The sequence below is a fragment of the Grosmannia clavigera genome (assembly GCF_000143105.1).
Source record: "Grosmannia clavigera kw1407 unplaced genomic scaffold GCSC_89, whole genome shotgun sequence".
Lineage (NCBI taxonomy): Eukaryota > Fungi > Ascomycota > Sordariomycetes > Ophiostomatales > Ophiostomataceae > Leptographium > Leptographium clavigerum.
In genome coordinates, this window is record NW_014040569.1 from 850,863 (window position 1) to 869,897 (window position 19,035).

The 19,035-nt window shown below is 58.0% G+C and overlaps 7 protein-coding genes across 7 annotated transcripts; 2 read left to right on the plus strand and 5 right to left on the minus strand.

Annotated features, from left to right (window-relative positions):
• Positions 1 to 64: 64 nt before the first annotated feature.
• Positions 65 to 1,327, minus strand: CMQ_5783 (tubulin-tyrosine ligase; the record flags this gene model as incomplete). The annotated part of the gene is made up of 2 exons (XM_014313370.1): positions 65 to 1,076; positions 1,140 to 1,327. 2 exons carry the CDS (start codon positions 1,325 to 1,327, stop codon positions 65 to 67), a joined length of 1,200 nt encoding a protein of 399 aa, XP_014168845.1.
• A 779-nt stretch (positions 1,328 to 2,106) lies between these two features.
• CMQ_5764 (cell division control protein) lies at positions 2,107 to 5,759 on the minus strand (the record flags this gene model as incomplete). Its single annotated transcript, XM_014313351.1, has 6 exons — positions 2,107 to 2,276; positions 2,340 to 4,034; positions 4,515 to 5,112; positions 5,175 to 5,461; positions 5,549 to 5,653; positions 5,729 to 5,759. 6 exons carry the CDS (start codon positions 5,757 to 5,759, stop codon positions 2,107 to 2,109), a joined length of 2,886 nt encoding a protein of 961 aa, XP_014168826.1.
• A 775-nt stretch (positions 5,760 to 6,534) lies between these two features.
• Positions 6,535 to 7,428, plus strand: CMQ_5615 (uncharacterized protein; the record flags this gene model as incomplete). Its single annotated transcript, XM_014313202.1, has 4 exons — positions 6,535 to 6,598; positions 6,665 to 6,714; positions 6,838 to 7,328; positions 7,395 to 7,428. The coding sequence occupies 4 exons, from the start codon at positions 6,535 to 6,537 to the stop codon at positions 7,426 to 7,428; spliced, it is 639 nt and encodes a 212-aa protein (XP_014168677.1).
• An 829-nt stretch (positions 7,429 to 8,257) lies between these two features.
• On the minus strand, positions 8,258 to 9,795 carry CMQ_5613 (uncharacterized protein; the record flags this gene model as incomplete). Its single annotated transcript, XM_014313200.1, has 2 exons — positions 8,258 to 9,358; positions 9,424 to 9,795. The coding sequence occupies 2 exons, from the start codon at positions 9,793 to 9,795 to the stop codon at positions 8,258 to 8,260; spliced, it is 1,473 nt and encodes a 490-aa protein (XP_014168675.1).
• A 2,343-nt stretch (positions 9,796 to 12,138) lies between these two features.
• Positions 12,139 to 13,461, plus strand: CMQ_5695 (extracellular aspartic proteinase; the record flags this gene model as incomplete). Its single annotated transcript, XM_014313282.1, has 1 exon — positions 12,139 to 13,461. The coding sequence occupies one exon, from the start codon at positions 12,139 to 12,141 to the stop codon at positions 13,459 to 13,461; it is 1,323 nt and encodes a 440-aa protein (XP_014168757.1).
• A 228-nt stretch (positions 13,462 to 13,689) lies between these two features.
• Positions 13,690 to 14,881, minus strand: CMQ_5688 (alcohol dehydrogenase 2; the record flags this gene model as incomplete). The annotated part of the gene is made up of 2 exons (XM_014313275.1): positions 13,690 to 14,775; positions 14,840 to 14,881. The coding sequence occupies 2 exons, from the start codon at positions 14,879 to 14,881 to the stop codon at positions 13,690 to 13,692; spliced, it is 1,128 nt and encodes a 375-aa protein (XP_014168750.1).
• Positions 14,882 to 16,392: 1,511 nt separating this feature from the next.
• Positions 16,393 to 18,345, minus strand: CMQ_5808 (Nrm1; the record flags this gene model as incomplete). The annotated part of the gene is made up of 2 exons (XM_014313395.1): positions 16,393 to 17,541; positions 17,599 to 18,345. The coding sequence occupies 2 exons, from the start codon at positions 18,343 to 18,345 to the stop codon at positions 16,393 to 16,395; spliced, it is 1,896 nt and encodes a 631-aa protein (XP_014168870.1).
• Between the last annotated feature and the right edge of the window lie 690 nt (positions 18,346 to 19,035).

The window sequence follows — 19,035 nt, forward strand, 5'->3', positions numbered from 1 at the left end:
AGGCGTATTCATGCAAACTCCACTAGTCTCTCAACAAACAAAGCTGCCCAATCCATCTGCCACGTCACGCCGCAATTTGTTGCTGCTGTCGCTGTCGAAGCGAGCTTTCCATCGCCACGGCCGAGCTGCCCGTAGTGATCGCAGCAGGCCTGTCTGCCTCCTCGTTCACCGGATCGTCCACATGGTCGTCCGCTTGGTGGTCTGCATGGCCGACGGCCCGTGCAGGGATCGAAGCCAGCAGCGACCGACCCAAACGACGGCCGCCCTGGTCCTCCTCCTTCTTGATTGATACATCCTCGTCCGCCCGTGTCTTGACGACCGTTGGAAGCATGCGTCCCTGATCGCTGCCATCATCGCCACCCTCTGCCTTCGTATCCGCATCCGCATCCACATCCGCGCTCCCAGCCAGGAACGTGCCCAGAAGGGCGCAGGCGGCGGCCATGAAGAGCACCTCGACGAGCCAAAAGGCCGCCGTCAGGACGACAAACGAGGCGACCGCGTGGTGGTACATGAGCCAGCGCAGGCCGCGCAGACGGGCCGCAAAGACGACATCGACGCCGTACGTCTGTAGCTGCCGGTGCTGGCCGGTAGTCGGCGGGACGCGCAGCTCCAGATACAGCGCTGCCGGCAGCGCGTCCACGCCGGCAAACGAGAGCGACTCGGCCATGGACACGACCAGGCGATCGGACTCGGGCGCGGCGGCCGGCGCGAGCAGGTGGTAGGGCAAGAAGACGAGGCGGCCGGCCGTGGCCACGAGCGGGTCCACGTAGGCCAGCAGAGCCGGTCGAGTGGCCGCATAGACGACACGGCGGCCGTCGGCGGCGAGAAAGTCGCGCGGGCTGTCTGGTGGCAGACGGGCGGCCGTCGTGATGGCGTCGGGCGTTGAAGACGAAGACGAAGCCGAAAACGACGGCAAACCAGCCGTGACTAGCGCCAGCTCCAGCATCACGTTGCCGACCGCCTGGTTCGCCGGCGATCGCGGCAGCCGCACGCTCACCGACACGTCGTAGGCCTGGTCCGTCTTCAGGCTGAGACCGCGCAGATCGGCAATCGCAAACGGATGCTGCGCCGCGGTCCTGCTGCACACACCCCGTCAGCCGGCCGCCTCGGTCGGTCTGCCCTCCCGCTCACCCACTCACCCGTATTGCAAGTGCAGCGGCGACGTCCGCACGCGGTGCGGCACGTAGTCGTGGTAGAAGCCCAGATAGCCCACGACGGCTACGCCGTACAGCAGGGCCGAGGCCGTCGCCAGCAACACCCCGTACACGAGCGTGCGGCGCACCGCCTTGGACGTCACCGTCCGGTAGGCGTCCTCCAACATGAGCATTGCGACAGGCCAGACAGAGACAGTGCTGAGGCTCCGACAAAAGACAAGCTCAGTCCAGCTCGATCGATGCGATACGAGTGATTCCGAACGGTGCCGTCGCCCACAGGTCCTTAGTTACAGATCGGCAGTGGCCACAATCGCATGGTCGTCCAGTTGGCTTGTTCGATTAGGACCGGTCGCACGTTGGTTCCAGCCTGTTCGCAGCGTCTTGCTTGTTCGTCGACAGAAGAAGAGAAATGAAGCTTGCCATGACGCTATGGAGGTGCGTGAGCTGTCAGCCAATCACAGTGCAAAGGCCCACTACATTACCTCATTCCAGCAGGTACGGTGGTGCTCCTGCCGTGTAGCCACACTTCATAATAGCATCTCTACGGCGTACAAATCTTGCGCATCATTTTTCAATATTGGACATTGTCAATCTCGTATCTGATCCGTTACATACAAAGCGATACGCCCTCCAGATATCACAGGGATTAGAAAAACAGGGAATCAAAAAGGAGTAAAATAAGAAAGCAAAAGAAAGCGGAAAGAATCCTGAAAAAGAACTGAAAGACAAAACATGCCAAAAGAAGCCCAAACGTGATCAAAAGAACATCGACGTAAATCGGAATGGCCCGAGATCCGGACCACAAGAGTAGAAGAATGCCGGCCAAACATGAAATCCGCACATATATACCACATCAAATCCGCCGGCCACTGCCTCCATGAACCATCGTGATGGCATGTATCATCGTCTTCGTCAGTCATGCACATCCTCATCCTCATCCCCCATCATTACCCTAACACGGCTGCAGGTAGTTGCTCGGCACCAGCCCGACCTGTCCGCTGCCGCCATGCACCGTCGCCTCCCACCAGCCGTCGTCTTGGTGCCGCAGTACCGCCAACACGTCGCCCTTGCCGAAGCCGAGCTCCTCGGGGATCGCAGCCTGGTACATGTAGAGTGCACGTGCTGTTTTGGCTTTGTCAGTGCATGGACAGCAGGACAGGTCAGAGAGGAAGTAGGCTGACTCACCAAAATGCATAATCGGTCGCCCGTCCCGCGTGTACTGCCGATTCTCGGCCAGGCTCTTGCTGCGCTGCCGCAACGTCCCTGCACCCTCATACAGGCCCATTGCCCGCGAGTTGGAGCTGCTGGTCCCCGGCCGACTGCCACGACCGCGTTGAGACCCATAGCCGTCATCCGCTGATGTCGGGCCGATCGGTGCCAGCTGCACTGCCATGTCGCCATTGTGACTGCCACCCATGCTGCTGCCAGGACGACCACCACTGCCATAGCTGCCACCACCATAACCGCCACCTCCACTGCCCACGCTGCTGCCTGGCTGGAAATCGCCGCGATATGGTGACGGAGACACAGCCCGTGACGGCATGCTGTTGGACGACTGGTGGCCGTACAAGCTCTGTTCAGAGCCTCTCGGCTGCTGCTGCTGCGCTTGGTACGATGACTGCCGTCGTTGCCGTTCGGCCTGGGGGTTCGGCGATGTCGACCGCCGGTAGTCTTGCTGCTGGGGTGACTGCTGATACTGCTGTCGCGCTGCTGCTGTGCCTGGCCGTGGAGACGTGTCTCGCGGCATGTCGTAGCTGTTGCGACCGCTGCTGCGACCGCTGACGCTTCCCGCTCCCATACCACCACCTCCACTGCGAGACTGCGGAGTTGTGTATGCATTGCTCGACATCGACGCCGACGCTCCGTGGCGGTTGCCACCCGGCGGCTGGCTGAACAGATTGCGCGTCTGGTCCACAAATTTTTGCGACGTCTGCTTCATCGCCTTGGACGTCACAGCCGCCGCCGGAACGCCCAGTCGCTGCACTTGCTGATCGTACGACGGAGGCGGCGTGCCGCGCATCGCTGCTGCCACCGCGCCGTTGCTGCCGCTGCTGGCTCCAAGAGTCGAGCTGCGGGCTCCCGGCACCGGCGTCGAGATGCCGTGGTAGTGGTCGGCCGACATCCGTCCCGCCGACTGCTTGCCGCCAACCGTGACGCCCTTGAGCTCTGCCAGCGCCAGTGCAATCGGATCTTCCTCAGCAGCTTCGGCCGGAGCCGACTGTCCATTGCTGCCTCCCGCACCCCGGCGCGCCGGTGTCGCTACCGGAAACACGTTCTGGCCCACGTTCAGGGCCAGGCTCGCATTCGCGTCAATGGGATCTGGGCTGGCCGTGCGGTCCGTCAACAGGTTTCGCGGCTGTTCCATCGCACCCACACCCATGCTGCTGCCAAAGCGGCTGCTGCTGCTTCCACCATACACCGAGCCGCGATGTGATCCGGCACCGCCGCTCTGCTGCTGCTGAGGCGGAGGCTGTGACTGCTGTTGCTGAGGGCCACCTTGAGCCATGGATGAGTGCCACGTATTGCGATGCGTCGCTGCCGTCGCGCCTGCCGAAATGTCCTTGGTGCTCTTGCGCCGGAACGGACTGTGGTTCTGGAAGAATCCGCTCTTCTTCTTCTGTGCTTTCGTGTCGTCCGCTTGCACCATCATGCCCGGGTCACCTCCGATGGCAGCCAGATCGCTGCCTCCACCTGGGCTCTTGACCGGCGACGCCGAGCCGCTGGGCACCTCCTGGCTCGAGAATGGTGCCGGGATGGAGTAGTCGCTGTGCGAGTCGCGGCTGGACGGCCGTCCCGACGAGTTCGAGCTGACTTGCGAGCTGATCTGGGAGCTCACCTGTGAACCCGGGTCCGACTGCGGCTGTCCTCCACCACCGGCGCCTGTGCGGCATAGCATTGTCATGCCTTCCGCCGGGTAGGGATCGTGTGGCACTGCTGAGAATTCATTCTGCTGTTGCTGCTGTTGCTGCTGTTGCTGCTGTTTCTGCTGTTGCTGCTGTTGCTGCTGCCGTTGCTGCTGAAGCTGCTTCTGCTGCTGCTGTTGTTGAAGTTGCATCTGCTGTTGTTGCTGCTGCTGTTGTTGGAGCTGGAGCTGCTTCTGTTGCTGTTGCTTTTGCTGCTGCTGCTGCTGCTGCTGGAGCTGGAGCTGGAGCTGGAGCTGCTGCGCATGCCCACTTCCACCGTACGGATCCTGTCCCATCAGTGCCCGTGGCTTCTCGGCCGGTGCTGGCAGTGCAGCCTGTACGGGCGGCTGCTGCTTCGGCTGCTTCGGCTGCATCGGCTGCTGCAGCAGCTTCTGTGACGGCACGGCCGCCTCTCGTCCAGCAGATGGCACCCCTGGCTCGCGGTCTGGCTGCAGACCCATGTCACGGGCCACTGCCATGTTGTTGGGGTCGTGGTGTGACTCATATGTCGACGGTTGTGGCGACGAGGTGCGGTAGGCCGGGTTGATACTGCGCGGAAACTGGGCCACGGAGTAGTTGTCATCCTCGGATGTCTCCGACTGCGAGTCCAGGTCGCCCCGGCAGAAGTTGATGTACTTGGGCGGGTCGGGAATCTCCTGGCCCGTGCCCCTCTCGCTGATGAAGAGGGCAATGTCCTTCTCCACCTCCATCTTCTCCAGCGACAGCCGGATCTTCTCGCATGAGGCGTCGTCGCTCACGCACACCGTCGACGCAATGTTGGCAAACGACCAAAGGCTGCTCTTGGTGAAGTCCAGCCGCTCCTCCTCCAGGTCCTGGAACTTGTCTGCCGCCGCTTTCCACTCGCGGTTCCACCGTGCCGTCGTCTCCTCCAGCACCTTGACTGCATTCTCGTACTCCGTGTTTGTCGTCGCCACGTTGATCTGTGTCTTCTCCAGCTTCGCCTTGTTCTTCCTCTCCTCCTGGCCCATCACCATGTGGCCCTGGGCCAGATAGCCTTTGATCTTGAGACATTCTTGCTCGTATTTATCGCGTGACTGTGTATTGCGCGCAAATTAGCCAACGGCCGCGCCAAACAATCCAAACTTCGGGCACACACCTTGTTCACATGCTGTGTCTGCTGGGTCTTCACCTTGTGCAGCTTCTCAATGCTGTTCTGCACAATTTTTCGCCGCTCCTTCATGGCCCCGGCAAAAGCCGCCAGCGGCTCTTCCAGCTCCGTCTTCATCTGTGCTGCGATCGACTGATGTTGCTTAGACATCGACTCGACCTCGCCGCGCATCACGTCCAGCGACGACCTGAGGGCGCCTGTCTCCTGCGATCCCAATGGCTTGCGACACAGCGACAGCAGCTTGCGGGCGTAATCATCCTCAATCGATGCTCGGGCTAGACGCAAAAGAAGAAAAAGGGGTTAGCCACAGTGCTATGTCGAAAACAGCTGATCACAGCAGGGGCGAAAAGGTCGACGCATACTGCTGTAAAACGACTTCAGTTCGTCAGACGTCTGCTTGGCCGCATGCATCCGCTCCAGAAGCGGACCGACACCGGCATCGTCTTTGCCCCAGAAGTTGTTCGCAACTAATCCGGCACATGCAGTCAGTCAATTTGCTCGGTTGGGGTCGATATGCTGCTTCCTCCAAGTAGAAGACGTACACGACAGGGTCACGCTTGGCCCTTCGGCCATTGCTGTCAACATTGTGCCCGGCTACCAGCAGCGGCGGTGAAGAGGATGGTGTGTAAAGAATGTGTGTTGTGTCTGCCGAATGTATGCTTGTATGCGCGTGTATGCTGATATACGCTCGAACGTGTCAGTTCCAGCTCAATCAGGTCAGTCGGATAATATTAGGATGCTTTCGTGGAATGCGCGGCAGGAACAGAAACAGCAGGACCACAATATTAAAGACGTGAGCGAAACGGGAAGGCGCCGTCGGTGTGCAGCCAGCTAAGTGGCCTGGGGCGATAATCTGTTGACTGCGAGCGTCGCCCGGGCAACAAATTCCAGCTGGACCCCACAGCCAGCGATCTGGATAGCGACTGGGCTGGCCGCTAGCCCAGATAAGGTGTGCTAGACCCACCATCCCCATCTTGGACGCCCATTCGCTGAAAGCCCCGTTCGATGGCGGAAGGCCCGACGTCATCGGGTCTCGGCCCTGCCTCCAAGGAAGAAGTCACCACCCACAGGATGGTCACGCCAGTGCCTGCCAGCTCGTCAAGTCAAAAATCCTTTTCATATTCTTCCCGCGAATTTCCTGCTCTTGGAAACTACTTTGTCTTCGTCCATACCATTTCTCCTCACCATTCCACCATCTTGCCGCCTGCTGTCGATTCTCTCTCAGCATCTCTCTTTGACGCCCATCTGCCCACAGCGAGCTGCTCTTTCCAAAAATTTCAGCACCATATACAAAAACCAACTGAGCACGAGTACGAGTAAGTTCCTTATCTTCGGCACCGTTTCGGCAATGCTCAAATGCCACTTTTCCCCATCCCCGCCTCCTCGCTTCTGTGGACATCTCCAGATCCTTTGTTAGTGGGGAGGAGGGGCTTCAGCTTCTCTTCTTGGTATCATTAGCTGACTCTGCGTCCCTGTAGTGTCGTATGCAGAGATTGCTGCCAAGGGGCCCAAGCAGTCGCCTGAAGAGGTATGGTACATTTTGGACGATTTTTGACAGACGCCTGCACAAAGTACCGCACAAGACCCTCTACTTTGTCCTCACCTGTTCCACCCCGATAGAGACTTGCTGACACCCATTTTTTTCTTCCAGGCTGCCGCCCCCGCTATGCCTGAGATCGAGCCGTCTGAGTCGGCAGCCTCGACTGTGTCACTGATCGATGTCGATACACCTTCTATCCGGACGGTCCCATCCGAATTTGGGGAACAGTCCGTGACGACGGAGACACAGGCAGAGCGTCTGGAGCAGGAAGCCGCCGCCGCTGCCACCGAGGCCAAGGTCCATGCTAGCAAGGCTGCCGCTCGAGCCCGATCCAAGACCGAGGGCACGGCCAAGAGAGCCGCCTCACAGGCACGCCGCGCAGACCGCTGGATCACGGCCCATTTTGCCGCCGTGCAGGAGGACCACCCAGTCGTTGCCCAGGCTGCTGTCGTCGGCAACTTCGCTGCCGTTATTGGGCTCGGCGCCCTGCTAGGATTTCGTGCGTGGGGCCTTTACGACCAAGGCCGCTTCAGCTGGAAGGCCGGTGCCGCAGGACTCGGCCTTTTCGGCGCCGTCAGCCTATTCGAAGGCTTCCTGGCGAGGTAAGTCTTGTTGCCTTTGAAGGAGAACCCCCCATGATCTTCTGCTCTTGCTGATCTCTCTCATAGCTACTTCTACAAGGGCAAGCCTAAGCAACATTGAATTGGCCTCGGCTGGTGCCTACTATCCTCCTCTTCCCGCTTTGCTGCCACTCCAAGCTCTCTATATTCATCTCTTCTATCTACCGTACTGTCTATAATTCTGCCACTCTGCTCTTGCTGCATCTCATGGCTTACACTTCCACTCCCACATATACATACATCCTTGCCTCTATTGGGTTGGAGCAGTCACAGGGAACATGCCGGTTGAAGTTGTTCGACTGCTAGATGTTTTCATATCAGATATTCGTCGCTGGAATAAATATGCGCTGTGATCATATATTCGTCATCACGTTCCCTTTCATTCGTGTAAAGTACTGTACAAACATATCCCGGTAGCTGTCATTTAGACTACCCGTACAGTTATCCATCTTCGCCCAACCCATAAAACAACGGCGTCGTTAGATACATTTCGTGAGTGCCAACACTAACGGGTGAAAAGCGGCGACGCAAGGACTCGAAAGAAAAAGAAAACACCCAACTCCTGTTGCCAAGCTTTGCTGTCCCCGACACGAACGTGAAATAATGACAGGAAAGAACAAAAGACACTGTAGCATAGAGGCCGGTATGACAGAAAGATGAACGAAAAGTAGACGTGGAAAGAGGAAGAAGGAAAAGGAAATACAAGATGGATAGACAAAAGGAAAAGAATAAAGAAAAAAAGAAAAATTGTAAGCTATTCGGAAGAGGGAAGAATGCACTGTTCCATCTGGCAGCTGTTTGCGGTCCTTTCCCTCCCGCCCGGATAGGGCAATCAATGCTTCCGCGTGTCTCTGCAGCCGTCGCCGGTCCGTATGATCCCATATTGTACACCCTCCAATAATACACGTCTATCAGCTGCCGAGCCGGTTGCTGACCTCGCGTAGACGCTTGACCCAATGCTTGCGCAGGGTCGACGGCATCTTGCAGAACATGACGGCCTTGCTAGTGTCGGTCAAGATCTTCTCGGCTATCCGCAGCTGCAAGTCCATGTCTTCGTCGGCAAACTCCTGGAAGAAGATCTCCAGTGCCTGCTCGGGCCACCGAGTCGTTGATGCCAGCGATGTGGCCGAGGCATACTTGGTCAGCACATCGGACAGCAGGCCGGCGATGCCGTCGATGCGTGATGCCGCCGTAGACAGGCCCCCGGGCTGCGCCTGGCGCATGCCGGAGAGTGCCGCATCCACCCCCTGACCGCCAGCAGCTCTCGCCACGGCGCCGGCTGCGCCAGCTGCTACGGCTGCAACAGACAGTGGTCCGGTACCGCCAGCACCGGCTCCGCCACCGACTGCGCTGGCATACGTCTCGCTCCGATTCCGGTGAGCGGCGCTGTTGTTACCCGCAGCGTTGATGCTGCCCTCGGTCCGTCGCCGTTTGGACAACGTCTGGGCTCCGTCCGTGCCCGGGGCAAACCGTTTCTGTTGGCCCACTGTGCCGACCTCCTCCGGTGGCGTTAGAGCCGAGGCTGACACAGCATTGCCGACGCGGTTCGTGCCGCCGCCGCCAATACCACCAACACCGCCGATACCGCTGCCACCTCCGGGAAGCTGACGCGTCGTTCCCGGCGGTGGTGGCGGTTGAATAGTCGTAGAAGTAGGGCCAGACACGCCGCCACTGACAGAGCCTTGCGCAGACCGCATCTGCACAGCGGCTCCGGTAGACGCGGCAACCTGTTGGCGGACCTGGACGTTGGACGGGACGGGGATGGGAGTCGAGCCCACAGTCGGCGTAAGGATGTTCTGGTTCATGTGCACGTTGCCGGGACCATTCTGCAGTCGCATGATGCCGGTGCCGGGTGCTGCCTCATTGTCGGGCAGGCTGTCAGGACCCTTCCTCCGCGGACGGGTGACACGCTTCGGATGCCCACGGGACCCGACAACGTCGGGAAACAGGACCTCGAGGTATTCTGCGTTGTCAAAGGGCCGCTCTCGAAATGCGCGCGCCAGAGGCTCTTTCTGTCATCCGGGACAGCCGAGTCAGCTCGCCGTCGCCACAAGGGGCGGTGAATGCGCCTACTCACCTCGAGATGGGCTTGCCAGGCTTCCTCGCTGCCGGTAATGGTCTTGGTCACGGGGTTGTACGTGAACTGGGGGTTCTCGACGAGGCCGCGCCAGAGGCGGAACTTCTTGCGCGCATTATCGGTCTTGTTGATGAGATGGGGCTTGGTGGGATAGGCTCCTTGTTCGCGCAAGGCCACCAAAGCACGGTTCCAGGCCTCCTGCTTGAAGCTCTGATTCTCGCGCAGGCCGAGCTGAACGGACTGGCAGAGGGACTGGAAGAAGGTGGTCTCGTATGCCGGCGTCCAACTAAAACGGGGTTTCTTCTGCCATGGTAGAAGGGCGGCAGGAACACTGGAGTGCGGGTCGCTCCTCGGCGACTCGTCCTCCGACATGGGTGGAGAGGAGAGCACGGTTCCGAGAGGAAGCAGGATGCGTGAAGGGGGAACCCGGCTGGACCGACCCTTCTCCACGGGCGTCTTGGCAAAATGCAATAAAAATAAAAGATAACAGACAGCTGGAGCTAGCCGGTGGCGACGGTAGGAATGGGGTGAAGAGAGGGGGGAGAAGACGGAGCGATAGAGAACAGCCGGCACTGGGCGAAGAACGAGAGCACGAGAGCACGGGACGGAGCACGGGACGGAGTGGCCGGTGGCAGCAGTTGGCAGCAGTTGGCAGACAGCGCCGTTCGACAATCAGCGTCGCACTCCGTAACGTTGTGGTGGAGCGGCGTGAAATGGGAAGGTGGAATGTGGGAAGTGGAAGAAAGGGGAGCAAACGCGCCGTTGGCCGTCGTTAGCAGAGCTGCTGTTGTCTGCTTGACGGTGGGGAATCGGTGCCCTTTGCGTTTTCTGAGAGAAAGGGACGATTAAAAATTAAAACTAAAAAGAGGAGAAGGGAGGGGCGGTCGTAGTGTGATGCATGGGTGGCAGTGAGTGTGTTTTGAGAGGCACGAGAAATGGGAAGCGAGGGGAAACGGAGGCGTTTGGGGGTGAGAAGAGGGAAAAACTCGACAGGAATTCAGACGGCCGTTTACGAGAAAGGAGCAATCCGACTGTTAATATGAGAAAGGGGGGAGGCCAGATACATAATAGCTCAAACGGGTTTGGGTTGGGAAATGTGAGTGGCTGGTTGGCAAACCCATCAGGCAGGAGCAGGCCACGAGACGGTCGGGTGGTGCCATAATGCTGCGTGGGTTGCTCTTATTGGTCCAAGTTTTTATTAATAGCACCTTCTCGTGTCTATCTTTCTGTTTTTTATTGTATTTTTCTTGAAACGGAAGTGGTGTATACTTGCATTTTAGTGTGGAGGACACCGAGTTGCAGGTACAGTATCTTATCTTACAAACGTGTATCTTATCATTCGTCGACTCCGTCTCGACGGCAAATCTTGAATCTTGATCTAACTTGCCATGCTGGCTGCACCTTTCAGCCGCGTGTCGGCGTCATCGTAGCTGCCAGCACCCGGGATTGGTGGATCAGGCCAAGACGAGGGGGTGGATTTCGCGGGGACTGATTTTATGTATCTTACTCCCGTACGGAGTAGATGCAGTCGTTGTACGAATATCTTACAAAGCCGCCTCGTAATCGCATATACAGACTATTGCGCGTGTGCGTGTGCGTGTCGGCGCCGTCTGGCCTCCAGCGTTTCTCCATGGGGCCGCGCGTCCTTAGCCTACCCTCTGCGACGTTCTAGCGCCGGCGGGCGAGCTTGATTCCGGCTGTGCGTTTCAAGATCCTAGCCGTGTTTCAGCGTCGCCGTGAAGGCTGAGACAGAGCACGTACTCGTAAGCCAGCAGATGCATGCGAGTACATGTCTGCAACACTAGTGCATCTGTGACTCGTATCTTTGCCAAAGGTCAGTCTGCTCGATGCTCGCATACGCGTATGTTCGCAGTCCAAACATCCGCAGCATAACCCATACGACGTACATAGTAGCACGCCGAAAGCAGACCCTGATTTGTCATTCTGCTGTTTTGCCCTGCCAAGAAGTGACAGAGCACCTCCGGAATGCAGCTCACTCCTTCCTGTCCCAGAAGAGCCCCGCAAGGTGCTGCGGCAGCAGTAACAGTGGGGCCTTGAACGGCCTGTGAGCCCAATCGCAGGCTAGAGATCCATTCTTCAAGCCCCTTTCGCTTCCCCTCGTCCAAGCTGGACGGGCAGATCTTTGTTTCTCTCTCTCTCCGCGCGAGAGGATCTTACTCCGTGCTCGTATACAAAGCAAGATACGAACAGGAGACGACCGGCCGGCCGTGGTTCACCCCACCTGGGCCCGCCGGTCCCAAACAGGAGCCGCTTCGCTATAACTATGTACACAGTCTCATGAGGGCAAAGCGCGGCAGTTCTTCTTGGTCTCAGTGGATCGCTCGTCTCCTGTGCCTGGACCTGTCGATCCTGGCTGAGGCAAGGCGGGACATGTGGATATGCGGATAGTACGGAGTACGCATACAAGCTTCGCCATCTTGTCTTTCAAGACGGCCCCCTGGGTTTATAAAACCTTGGCGGTGCTCCTGTCAATGCCTCTGTTTCCCTCTTCTTTCCCCCTTCTCTCTCTCTATCCCTTTCTGTCTTTCCACACCTGTTTCTTTCTCTTCACCTTTCGCCTGTGGCGCTTCGTTTCTTGTCTATCCTCATTTTGCCAACAACCACCTGGCGTGGTTGCTGTTTCCGTTCTCTCCCACCGTCTCTCATTCACTCCCCATTTTCCATCTCCCCCTCCTCTCGACAAGAAATCTCACGATGCGTTCCACACTCAGCATCATCTGCCTGTTGGCCCTCGTCGTCTCGTTTGTGATGGCAGCACCTACACCGATCCAGAAGCGGTCCTTCAAGGTTGAGCGGGTGCGCAATGCCAATTTCCAGGGCTACAACGGTGCGGCACAGCGGATGAAGGCGCTGCGCAAGTTCCGCGTTCATCCGCCACAGGACCTGATCGATGCTCTGGCTGCGCAGCGGGGCGGCGCCGGAAGCAAGGACAAGGGGCACCGGCAGAAGGGCACAGCCACGGCTACGGCCACGGGCGCCAAGGCGACATCCGGCAGCAGCGGTGTGCTTGTGGGCAGCGATGCGACCAACACGTCGAGCTCCAACGTGGGCATCGTGACCAACACGCCGACGACAGACGACACCGAGTTCCTGTCGCCCGTCACGATTGGCGGTCAGACGCTCAACCTGGACTTTGACACGGGCTCGTCGGACCTCTGGGTGTTCAACACGCAGCTCTCAGCGCAGGAGTCGGACGGCCAGACACTGTTCGACCCGACCAAGTCGTCGACCTTCTCATCGGTCAAGGGTGCTACCTTCCTGGTCTCGTACGGCGACGGTTCCGAGGTGGCCGGCAATGTTGGCACCGACACGGTCAACGTGGGCGGCGCGACGGTGACGAAGCAGGCCATCGAGCTCGCCACGGCCGTCTCGGCGTCCTTCATCTCGGACACGTCCAGCGACGGGCTGATGGGCCTCGCCTTCAGTGTGCTGAACCAGGTCAAGCCGACGCAGCAGAAGACGTTTTTTGACAACGTCAAGGCTGACCTGGCCGAGCCGCTGTTCGCAGCTGACCTGCGCCACAACGCGGCCGGCTCGTACGAGTTCGGCGCCATCGACTCGTCCAAGTTTTCCGGCGCGCTCAGCAACGTGGCCATCAACACCACCCAGGGCTTCTGGCAGTTCAGCAGCGCGTCCTTTGCCGTCGGCGACGGCAAGACCCAGACCATGGCCGCCTCGCAGGCTATTGCCGACACCGGTACCACGCTAATGCTCGTCAACGCCGCCGTCATTGACGGCTACTTTGCCAACGTCACCGGCGCCGAATACAACCAGCAGGCCGGCGGTGTGACCATCCCCTGCGATGCCAACCTGCCCGACCTGAAGATCGATGTCGGCGGCGCCACGGCCACTGTTAGCGGGTCCAACTTTATCTTTGAGAACATTGGTTCCAACACGTGCTTCTCTGGCCTGCAGCCGATTGACTCGGACCTCATGATCTTTGGTGACGTCTTCTTCAAGTCCAACTACGTCGTCTTCAATGGAAACAACACCCTGTCGTTTGCGCCTCATGCTTAGACCGGAACAGAACATGGAGAAACGGGCGTAATCTAGCCCTGCCGTTTCTGCCTCGCGCTTTATGTTTTCTTTGTCTTTTTGTACATACTAGATATACCTGTCTGCATGATAGCAATGGATGGCTTCGCTTCCCGAACGGAAGGGAGCGTGTTTTATGGGACTCTCTGCCTGCAAACGTGCATATGTATCTGTTCACGTGATCCGGACTTAACAGCTCCACCTTTTGTATTAGTCTTCGTCGAGGCGGATCACATACTTGCCTTGGACCTTGCTCTGGCCGACCTCGCGGACAATCTGTTCCATGTCCTCGAGGTGGCCTGGCCGGGTGAGTGGGACGACGAGGCGACGGCGGGTGAACTCGAGGGCCTCGAGAATGTCGCCGCGCGTGCCGACGGCGGAGCTGAGGATGCGCCAGCCCTGAGCGATGAGGGCAGACGGGTGGAAAGCGACGGTCTTGTCGAGCGGCATGAGGCCGACGCACATGAGGGTGCCAAAGGGCGCGAGCATGCCAAAGGCAGCCTGATAGGCGGCGGGGGCACCCGAAGCGACGATGACGGCAGCGACGCCGAGGCCGCCAGGTGTGAGCTTCTTGACGGCATCGCCAGCGGCGGAAGAGAAGGGAGTCGAAGCAGCCGACGACGACGCCGGCAGCTGTGAGAGGTCGACGTAGTGGTCGGCGCGGCCATGGGGACCGCATGCGATCAGGCCCTTGTCGGGGCTGACGTCGACGCCGACGGTGCGATAGCCCATGGCGCGCGCATAGGCGAGGGCGAGCAGGCCGACACCACCAACACCGCAGACGGCGATGAAGCGACCAGGCGTGACGCCACAGGCCTTGACGGCCTTGTAGGCAGTGACGCCGCCGCAGAGAATGGGCGCAACCTCCTCGTCCGACACGGCATCGAGGTCGGCCGGCAGCCGGATCAGATAACGCGCCGGAGCGACGGCGAGCTGGGCAAAGGTGCCGTCAGCCACGACACCAGAGAAGAGCCGGGCACCACAGCGCGTCTCGCCTTCGTTCGCCAGGTCTGCGCAAAAGGCACAGCGGCCGCACACGTCCCGGTTCCAGGCCAGGCCGACGCGCTGTCCCGGCTCGATGCTGCCGTCCAGCGATCGCACCTGGCTGCCCAGCGCCTCGATCCGGCCTACACCCTCGTGTCCCAGCACGGCTCGCGTCGGACCCATGCTGCCTGTCGCCAGCCCAAAGTCGGACCCGCACACACTCGTCACCGACAGCCGGATCAGCACCTCGTTCGGGCCCGGCTCCGGTCGCGGGAGCCGGCGCATCGCAAACTTGGGATCCGCGCCAATCTCCTGCTCCGATACACCGATCCCCGTGTCAGCGCCGCTCGTTGTCCGTCGTGGATATGCATCTTACCGTGAGCACGGCCGCCTTGTAGGTAGGAACTTCGACTGTCATCTTGCCTGCTTCTTATTGTCGAATTTATGTGGTGACTCTTCTATCGAGTATCATTAGGTTTCACATATGTGTACGAGAACAACTTGAAAGCAAACAGCCCTTTACAAAGGCATCTCTTTAACTTTGTTCCTACTCGCTTTCTCGGCACAAAGTCAGATTCCCCGCACAGATAGCAAGTCTAGACCGGTCGGTATAATGAGTCCAAGATCACAAGGCCGAGATGGGGAAATTGCAGTGCTCCGCATTACGAGCTCATTGCCGAAACAAGAAAGATGGGGAAATAACTTACTATTTGTTATGTCTAACTTCACCTTACAGAAAATAAGGACAATGCTTTTCAAGTCCCTAAACTCTGTTGTTTAAAGTTAGATACAGGTGGTAGTTGCGATTAGGGGTTACGACAAATTCGGGAAAAAAATTCATTACAGTGTAGTCAGTTCAAGTAACTACAGTAAGAGTATTTTTTACTTACTTTTTTTATACCAGTATTGTAGTATCTCGTGTACAGTATTCAGTGTCCAGTAAAGTTGTATTTAGTGCCTAGTCCAATGTCCAGTGTCCGTGTTTGTGTCTAGTGGGTTGCAACTAACTTGTGTATCATGTACAGTGGGCATTTCGTAGTTTACGGTTGGTCACAGGGGGCTAACAGAGTTCTCACAGTGTTTGGATTGGTGGTTTTCCGGTTCAGAGCGGGAATTGTTTGATTTATTTCTGATTTATATTTAAAGCTTTGTTTTACAGAGGATTCGAGTGCGGATGAGTCAGTGTAAGACTGTGCTCAGAAGCACGAACGGTCGCGCACACAGTACATCATTGGATTTGAACCCGAGCACTTGCAGTGTATGAGTAAGTGACATTGGATCGTCACACTCATAACCGCTCGACCATTCGGGGACCTATTGTTAGTACAAGAGGCGTAATTTTATTTTCCTCCATATAGCTTTTGTCCAACAATACGGAGTACGGACTCCAGATACTCACGATTTTATGCAAAGTCCAATTAGTCAATATCCACTTGCATTCGCCTATGGATTCGGGTATATTTCACTAGAACAAGTCTTCCCCGCAAAGGACTAGCCGTGTTCGTCGACACATATCCAAGAGCCAGCAGCCTGCAAACTCCTCTCCGCCAAATCAGATAAACGCCAAACCTACAATGCGGCCTGACCGAATGGCCGACGGCCAAATAAATCCCAACATCGCCATCCAACCAGTCGGTTGTTATGCAAATGCCACCTTTTTTGTCCCGTGCTGAACACGACAGACTGGTAGAGACATGATGCCGAAAAAAGGCGCAAGGAAAAACGCGACAGGAAAAAAGCAATGCAAAACGCCATGTGCAACGCGTTGATTGCAAGTCCAAAATGCCCGACTCAAATCAGTAAGTGGAAGTCATCGATATGCCAAAAAAAATAAAGGTGTGTCCATAGGCCCCGAGATCATGGGCCAGAACATCTGGCTAGGCCTACTCATTTCGCAAGGACGGACGTGCCAACGCCAAGTCCCGTCCATCACATTCCCACCTGACCAGCCCGCCGAACAGGAATGAGAATCTCACTGCCGGAATCAGACGAGTCGTCGGCAGAAGCGGCCGCAGCACGGTCTAGCATCTTTTCAATGTCATCTTCGCCCAGGACGGGCCTGGGCTTGGCTGTGCCGCTCAGTCCTGACGGCATGGACAGAGGTATCTTGAGTCGAGGGGTCGGCACATCCGTCATTGGGTGGCCGTTGTCACGGCGCCTTGGCGTGCCTCGAACTGTGCTGCTGATGCTGGACTGTGGTGTGCCAAAGGGCTCATCAATGTCCATATCACTGGGGCTGCGGTTGTGGCCGCGTCGGCTGGATAGCGATTGCGAATGTCGGTGACCCATGGGCCGCGATGTCGGCAAGCTCTTGCGTGGCGCCGATGGGAGAGCGTGTCGTTGCGGACTGCTCATAGGCGGCAACTGGTGGTGTAACGGGTGAGACTCGTGGTGTCCGTTTGGAAGCGGCTGCGATGACATTGAAGGAAACTGCTTCATGTTTGCCGAGTTGCCCGGACTGCTCATAAACAGCAGGGTTTCGATAGCATCCTGCTCGCGCACATTCTGATGAGGAGAAAACAAGATAGGGTCCATGTTCGGTGTCCGCTTCACCGGGCTCATGTATCCTGGGGACGGCGGACTGGCGTAGTGGGAGAAGGAGGCCAATGCTGCGAGGCCGAACCCGGGATTGGAGTTTCGGCGCGCTGCCAAACTCGGACGGGCTGGCTGGATAGAGACTGGTGGAGCGAGAGATCGCGGGACACCGGAGTCGTTGGATCGAGACACAGCTAGCGGCGAAGCCAGCAACGCCGGTGAATTGTTGTAGTATCGGCCGCTGCTCTGTGGCAGCCACCCGGACGTGTCGATGGCGGCGGGAGTCCGGCCCGCCAGGCCGGCTGTAGACCCGCTGATCTGGCTCATTTGGCTGGCCTGGCTGAGTCGGCGCTTATGTGATGGCATGCCGGCGAGACGCGGACTGGCCGATGATCCATGCCGGCCATGGATGGTTGATGTGCTGGATGCAGGCGATGTGGCCTGGGATGCAAAGTTCTCAACCTGGTCGATCGAGTGGGCTTGCCAGCCGTTGTTCACTTTGACCATGGCATACGACAGCTTCGCTTTCAGCTCGGCCGAGAGCTATTAGTGAGCATTAGACACTGTACAACGAGAAGGATTGTCAAGGCATTGACTTACCTCGCCGATGCGGCCGCCGGCTGTCGAAGCAACGCCCACGGTGCTCGTGCTGCGTGAGTGACCGCCAGTAAAGATGGGTGATGCGTTGGACGTTTTACGCATGGGCTTGACGCCGCCGTCGGCAGTCCGCTTTCGGGACAGGGCAGACGTGTCGGGTGCGTCTAGCGCGTTCAGATCGGCCATTCTTGCGCTGGCTGCTGCGAGCTCGGACAGCTGGAGCAGCTGCGAGTCCTGGCCGGAGAAGTCGTGCTCAAAGCCGTACGAGTTGCCGACAGAGTTGCTGTTACTGTTCACGCTGCCGCTACCACCACCGACCCCGCTGAGCCCGCCTTCGCTAATGGGTGGGGTGAACAGACGGTCCGTGTCCGTGCTTGCTGTGGTGTCTGTGCTGCTGGTCGTGTCCTGCGAGTCGCTGTTGCTAGCTGCTGGGTTGTACTGGGGCTGGTACAGATGGAGCCGGTCGTCCTGATGCTGCTGGTACTGCTGGAAGTAGTGTCTGCTGCTACTCTGGAAGGATGCAGATGCAGATAGAGGAGGCTGCAGCGGATGCAGTTGTTGCAAATCCTGCAACTGCTGCTGTGGGTGTTGGTTGTGGGGTGGCAGCAATGAATGCGCCGCGTCGACGGCATCAAAAGCGCGATTGACGCGAGAAGCAGTCGCGTCCGACCGGTCAGAAAGACGCGGCAGCACATCCCGGACGTCTCGAGTGCTTTGGCCGTCCCGGGCGTCGCGAGCGATTCTGTTCATTGTATCCGACGACCTGGAGGACAGCTAGAGAGGCAACGGAGAGGGACCGAGTGACAACGGGTAGGCAGAGGGGTGTCAAACCGAGCAGAATAGGCTCCAAACAGGAGAGGCAAAGAACAACCAATCAATTCAAACAAGGGCAAACCGAGACACCAAAACGGTTCAGAACTGTTGTCGGCCTGGGGCAGAGGCCGTCTGGCTGGGATGCTGCCGGTCTGTCTTTGTTCCCACGACTCGAGATATCAATCGGGTGTACTGTGATAGGCTATGGTTCATGGCGGGAGCAGAGACAAGAGAAGGTGGCAAGAGGACAGGAGAAAACAGCACGCTGGTAGCGGTGGCCGCGATTTGTCACTAGCAATTGCGCGTTCTGACGGACCAGGCAACACGAAAAAACAATGGTGCTCCGTACGGAGTAAACGAGAGGCGGGAGGACTGAGGAAGCGGGGGGGATGGATAGGACGTGGAATAAAAGATCGAGGAAAACAAAAGAGAGCCCACAACTGCTAGCGCAAGACGGAATAGGCCTTCGTTTTGTCACGTATTTATTTTCTCTGCAGTGTGCCTTTTTTTTTTTTGCGAGATTTTGCGGAAACAGCGGCCAGGGACACTGTGGCCTAGCCACACGCCCAAAATCACAACGCGGTTCGCGACAAGACGCCACCATGACAGGACTAGCCAGGTAGTCCG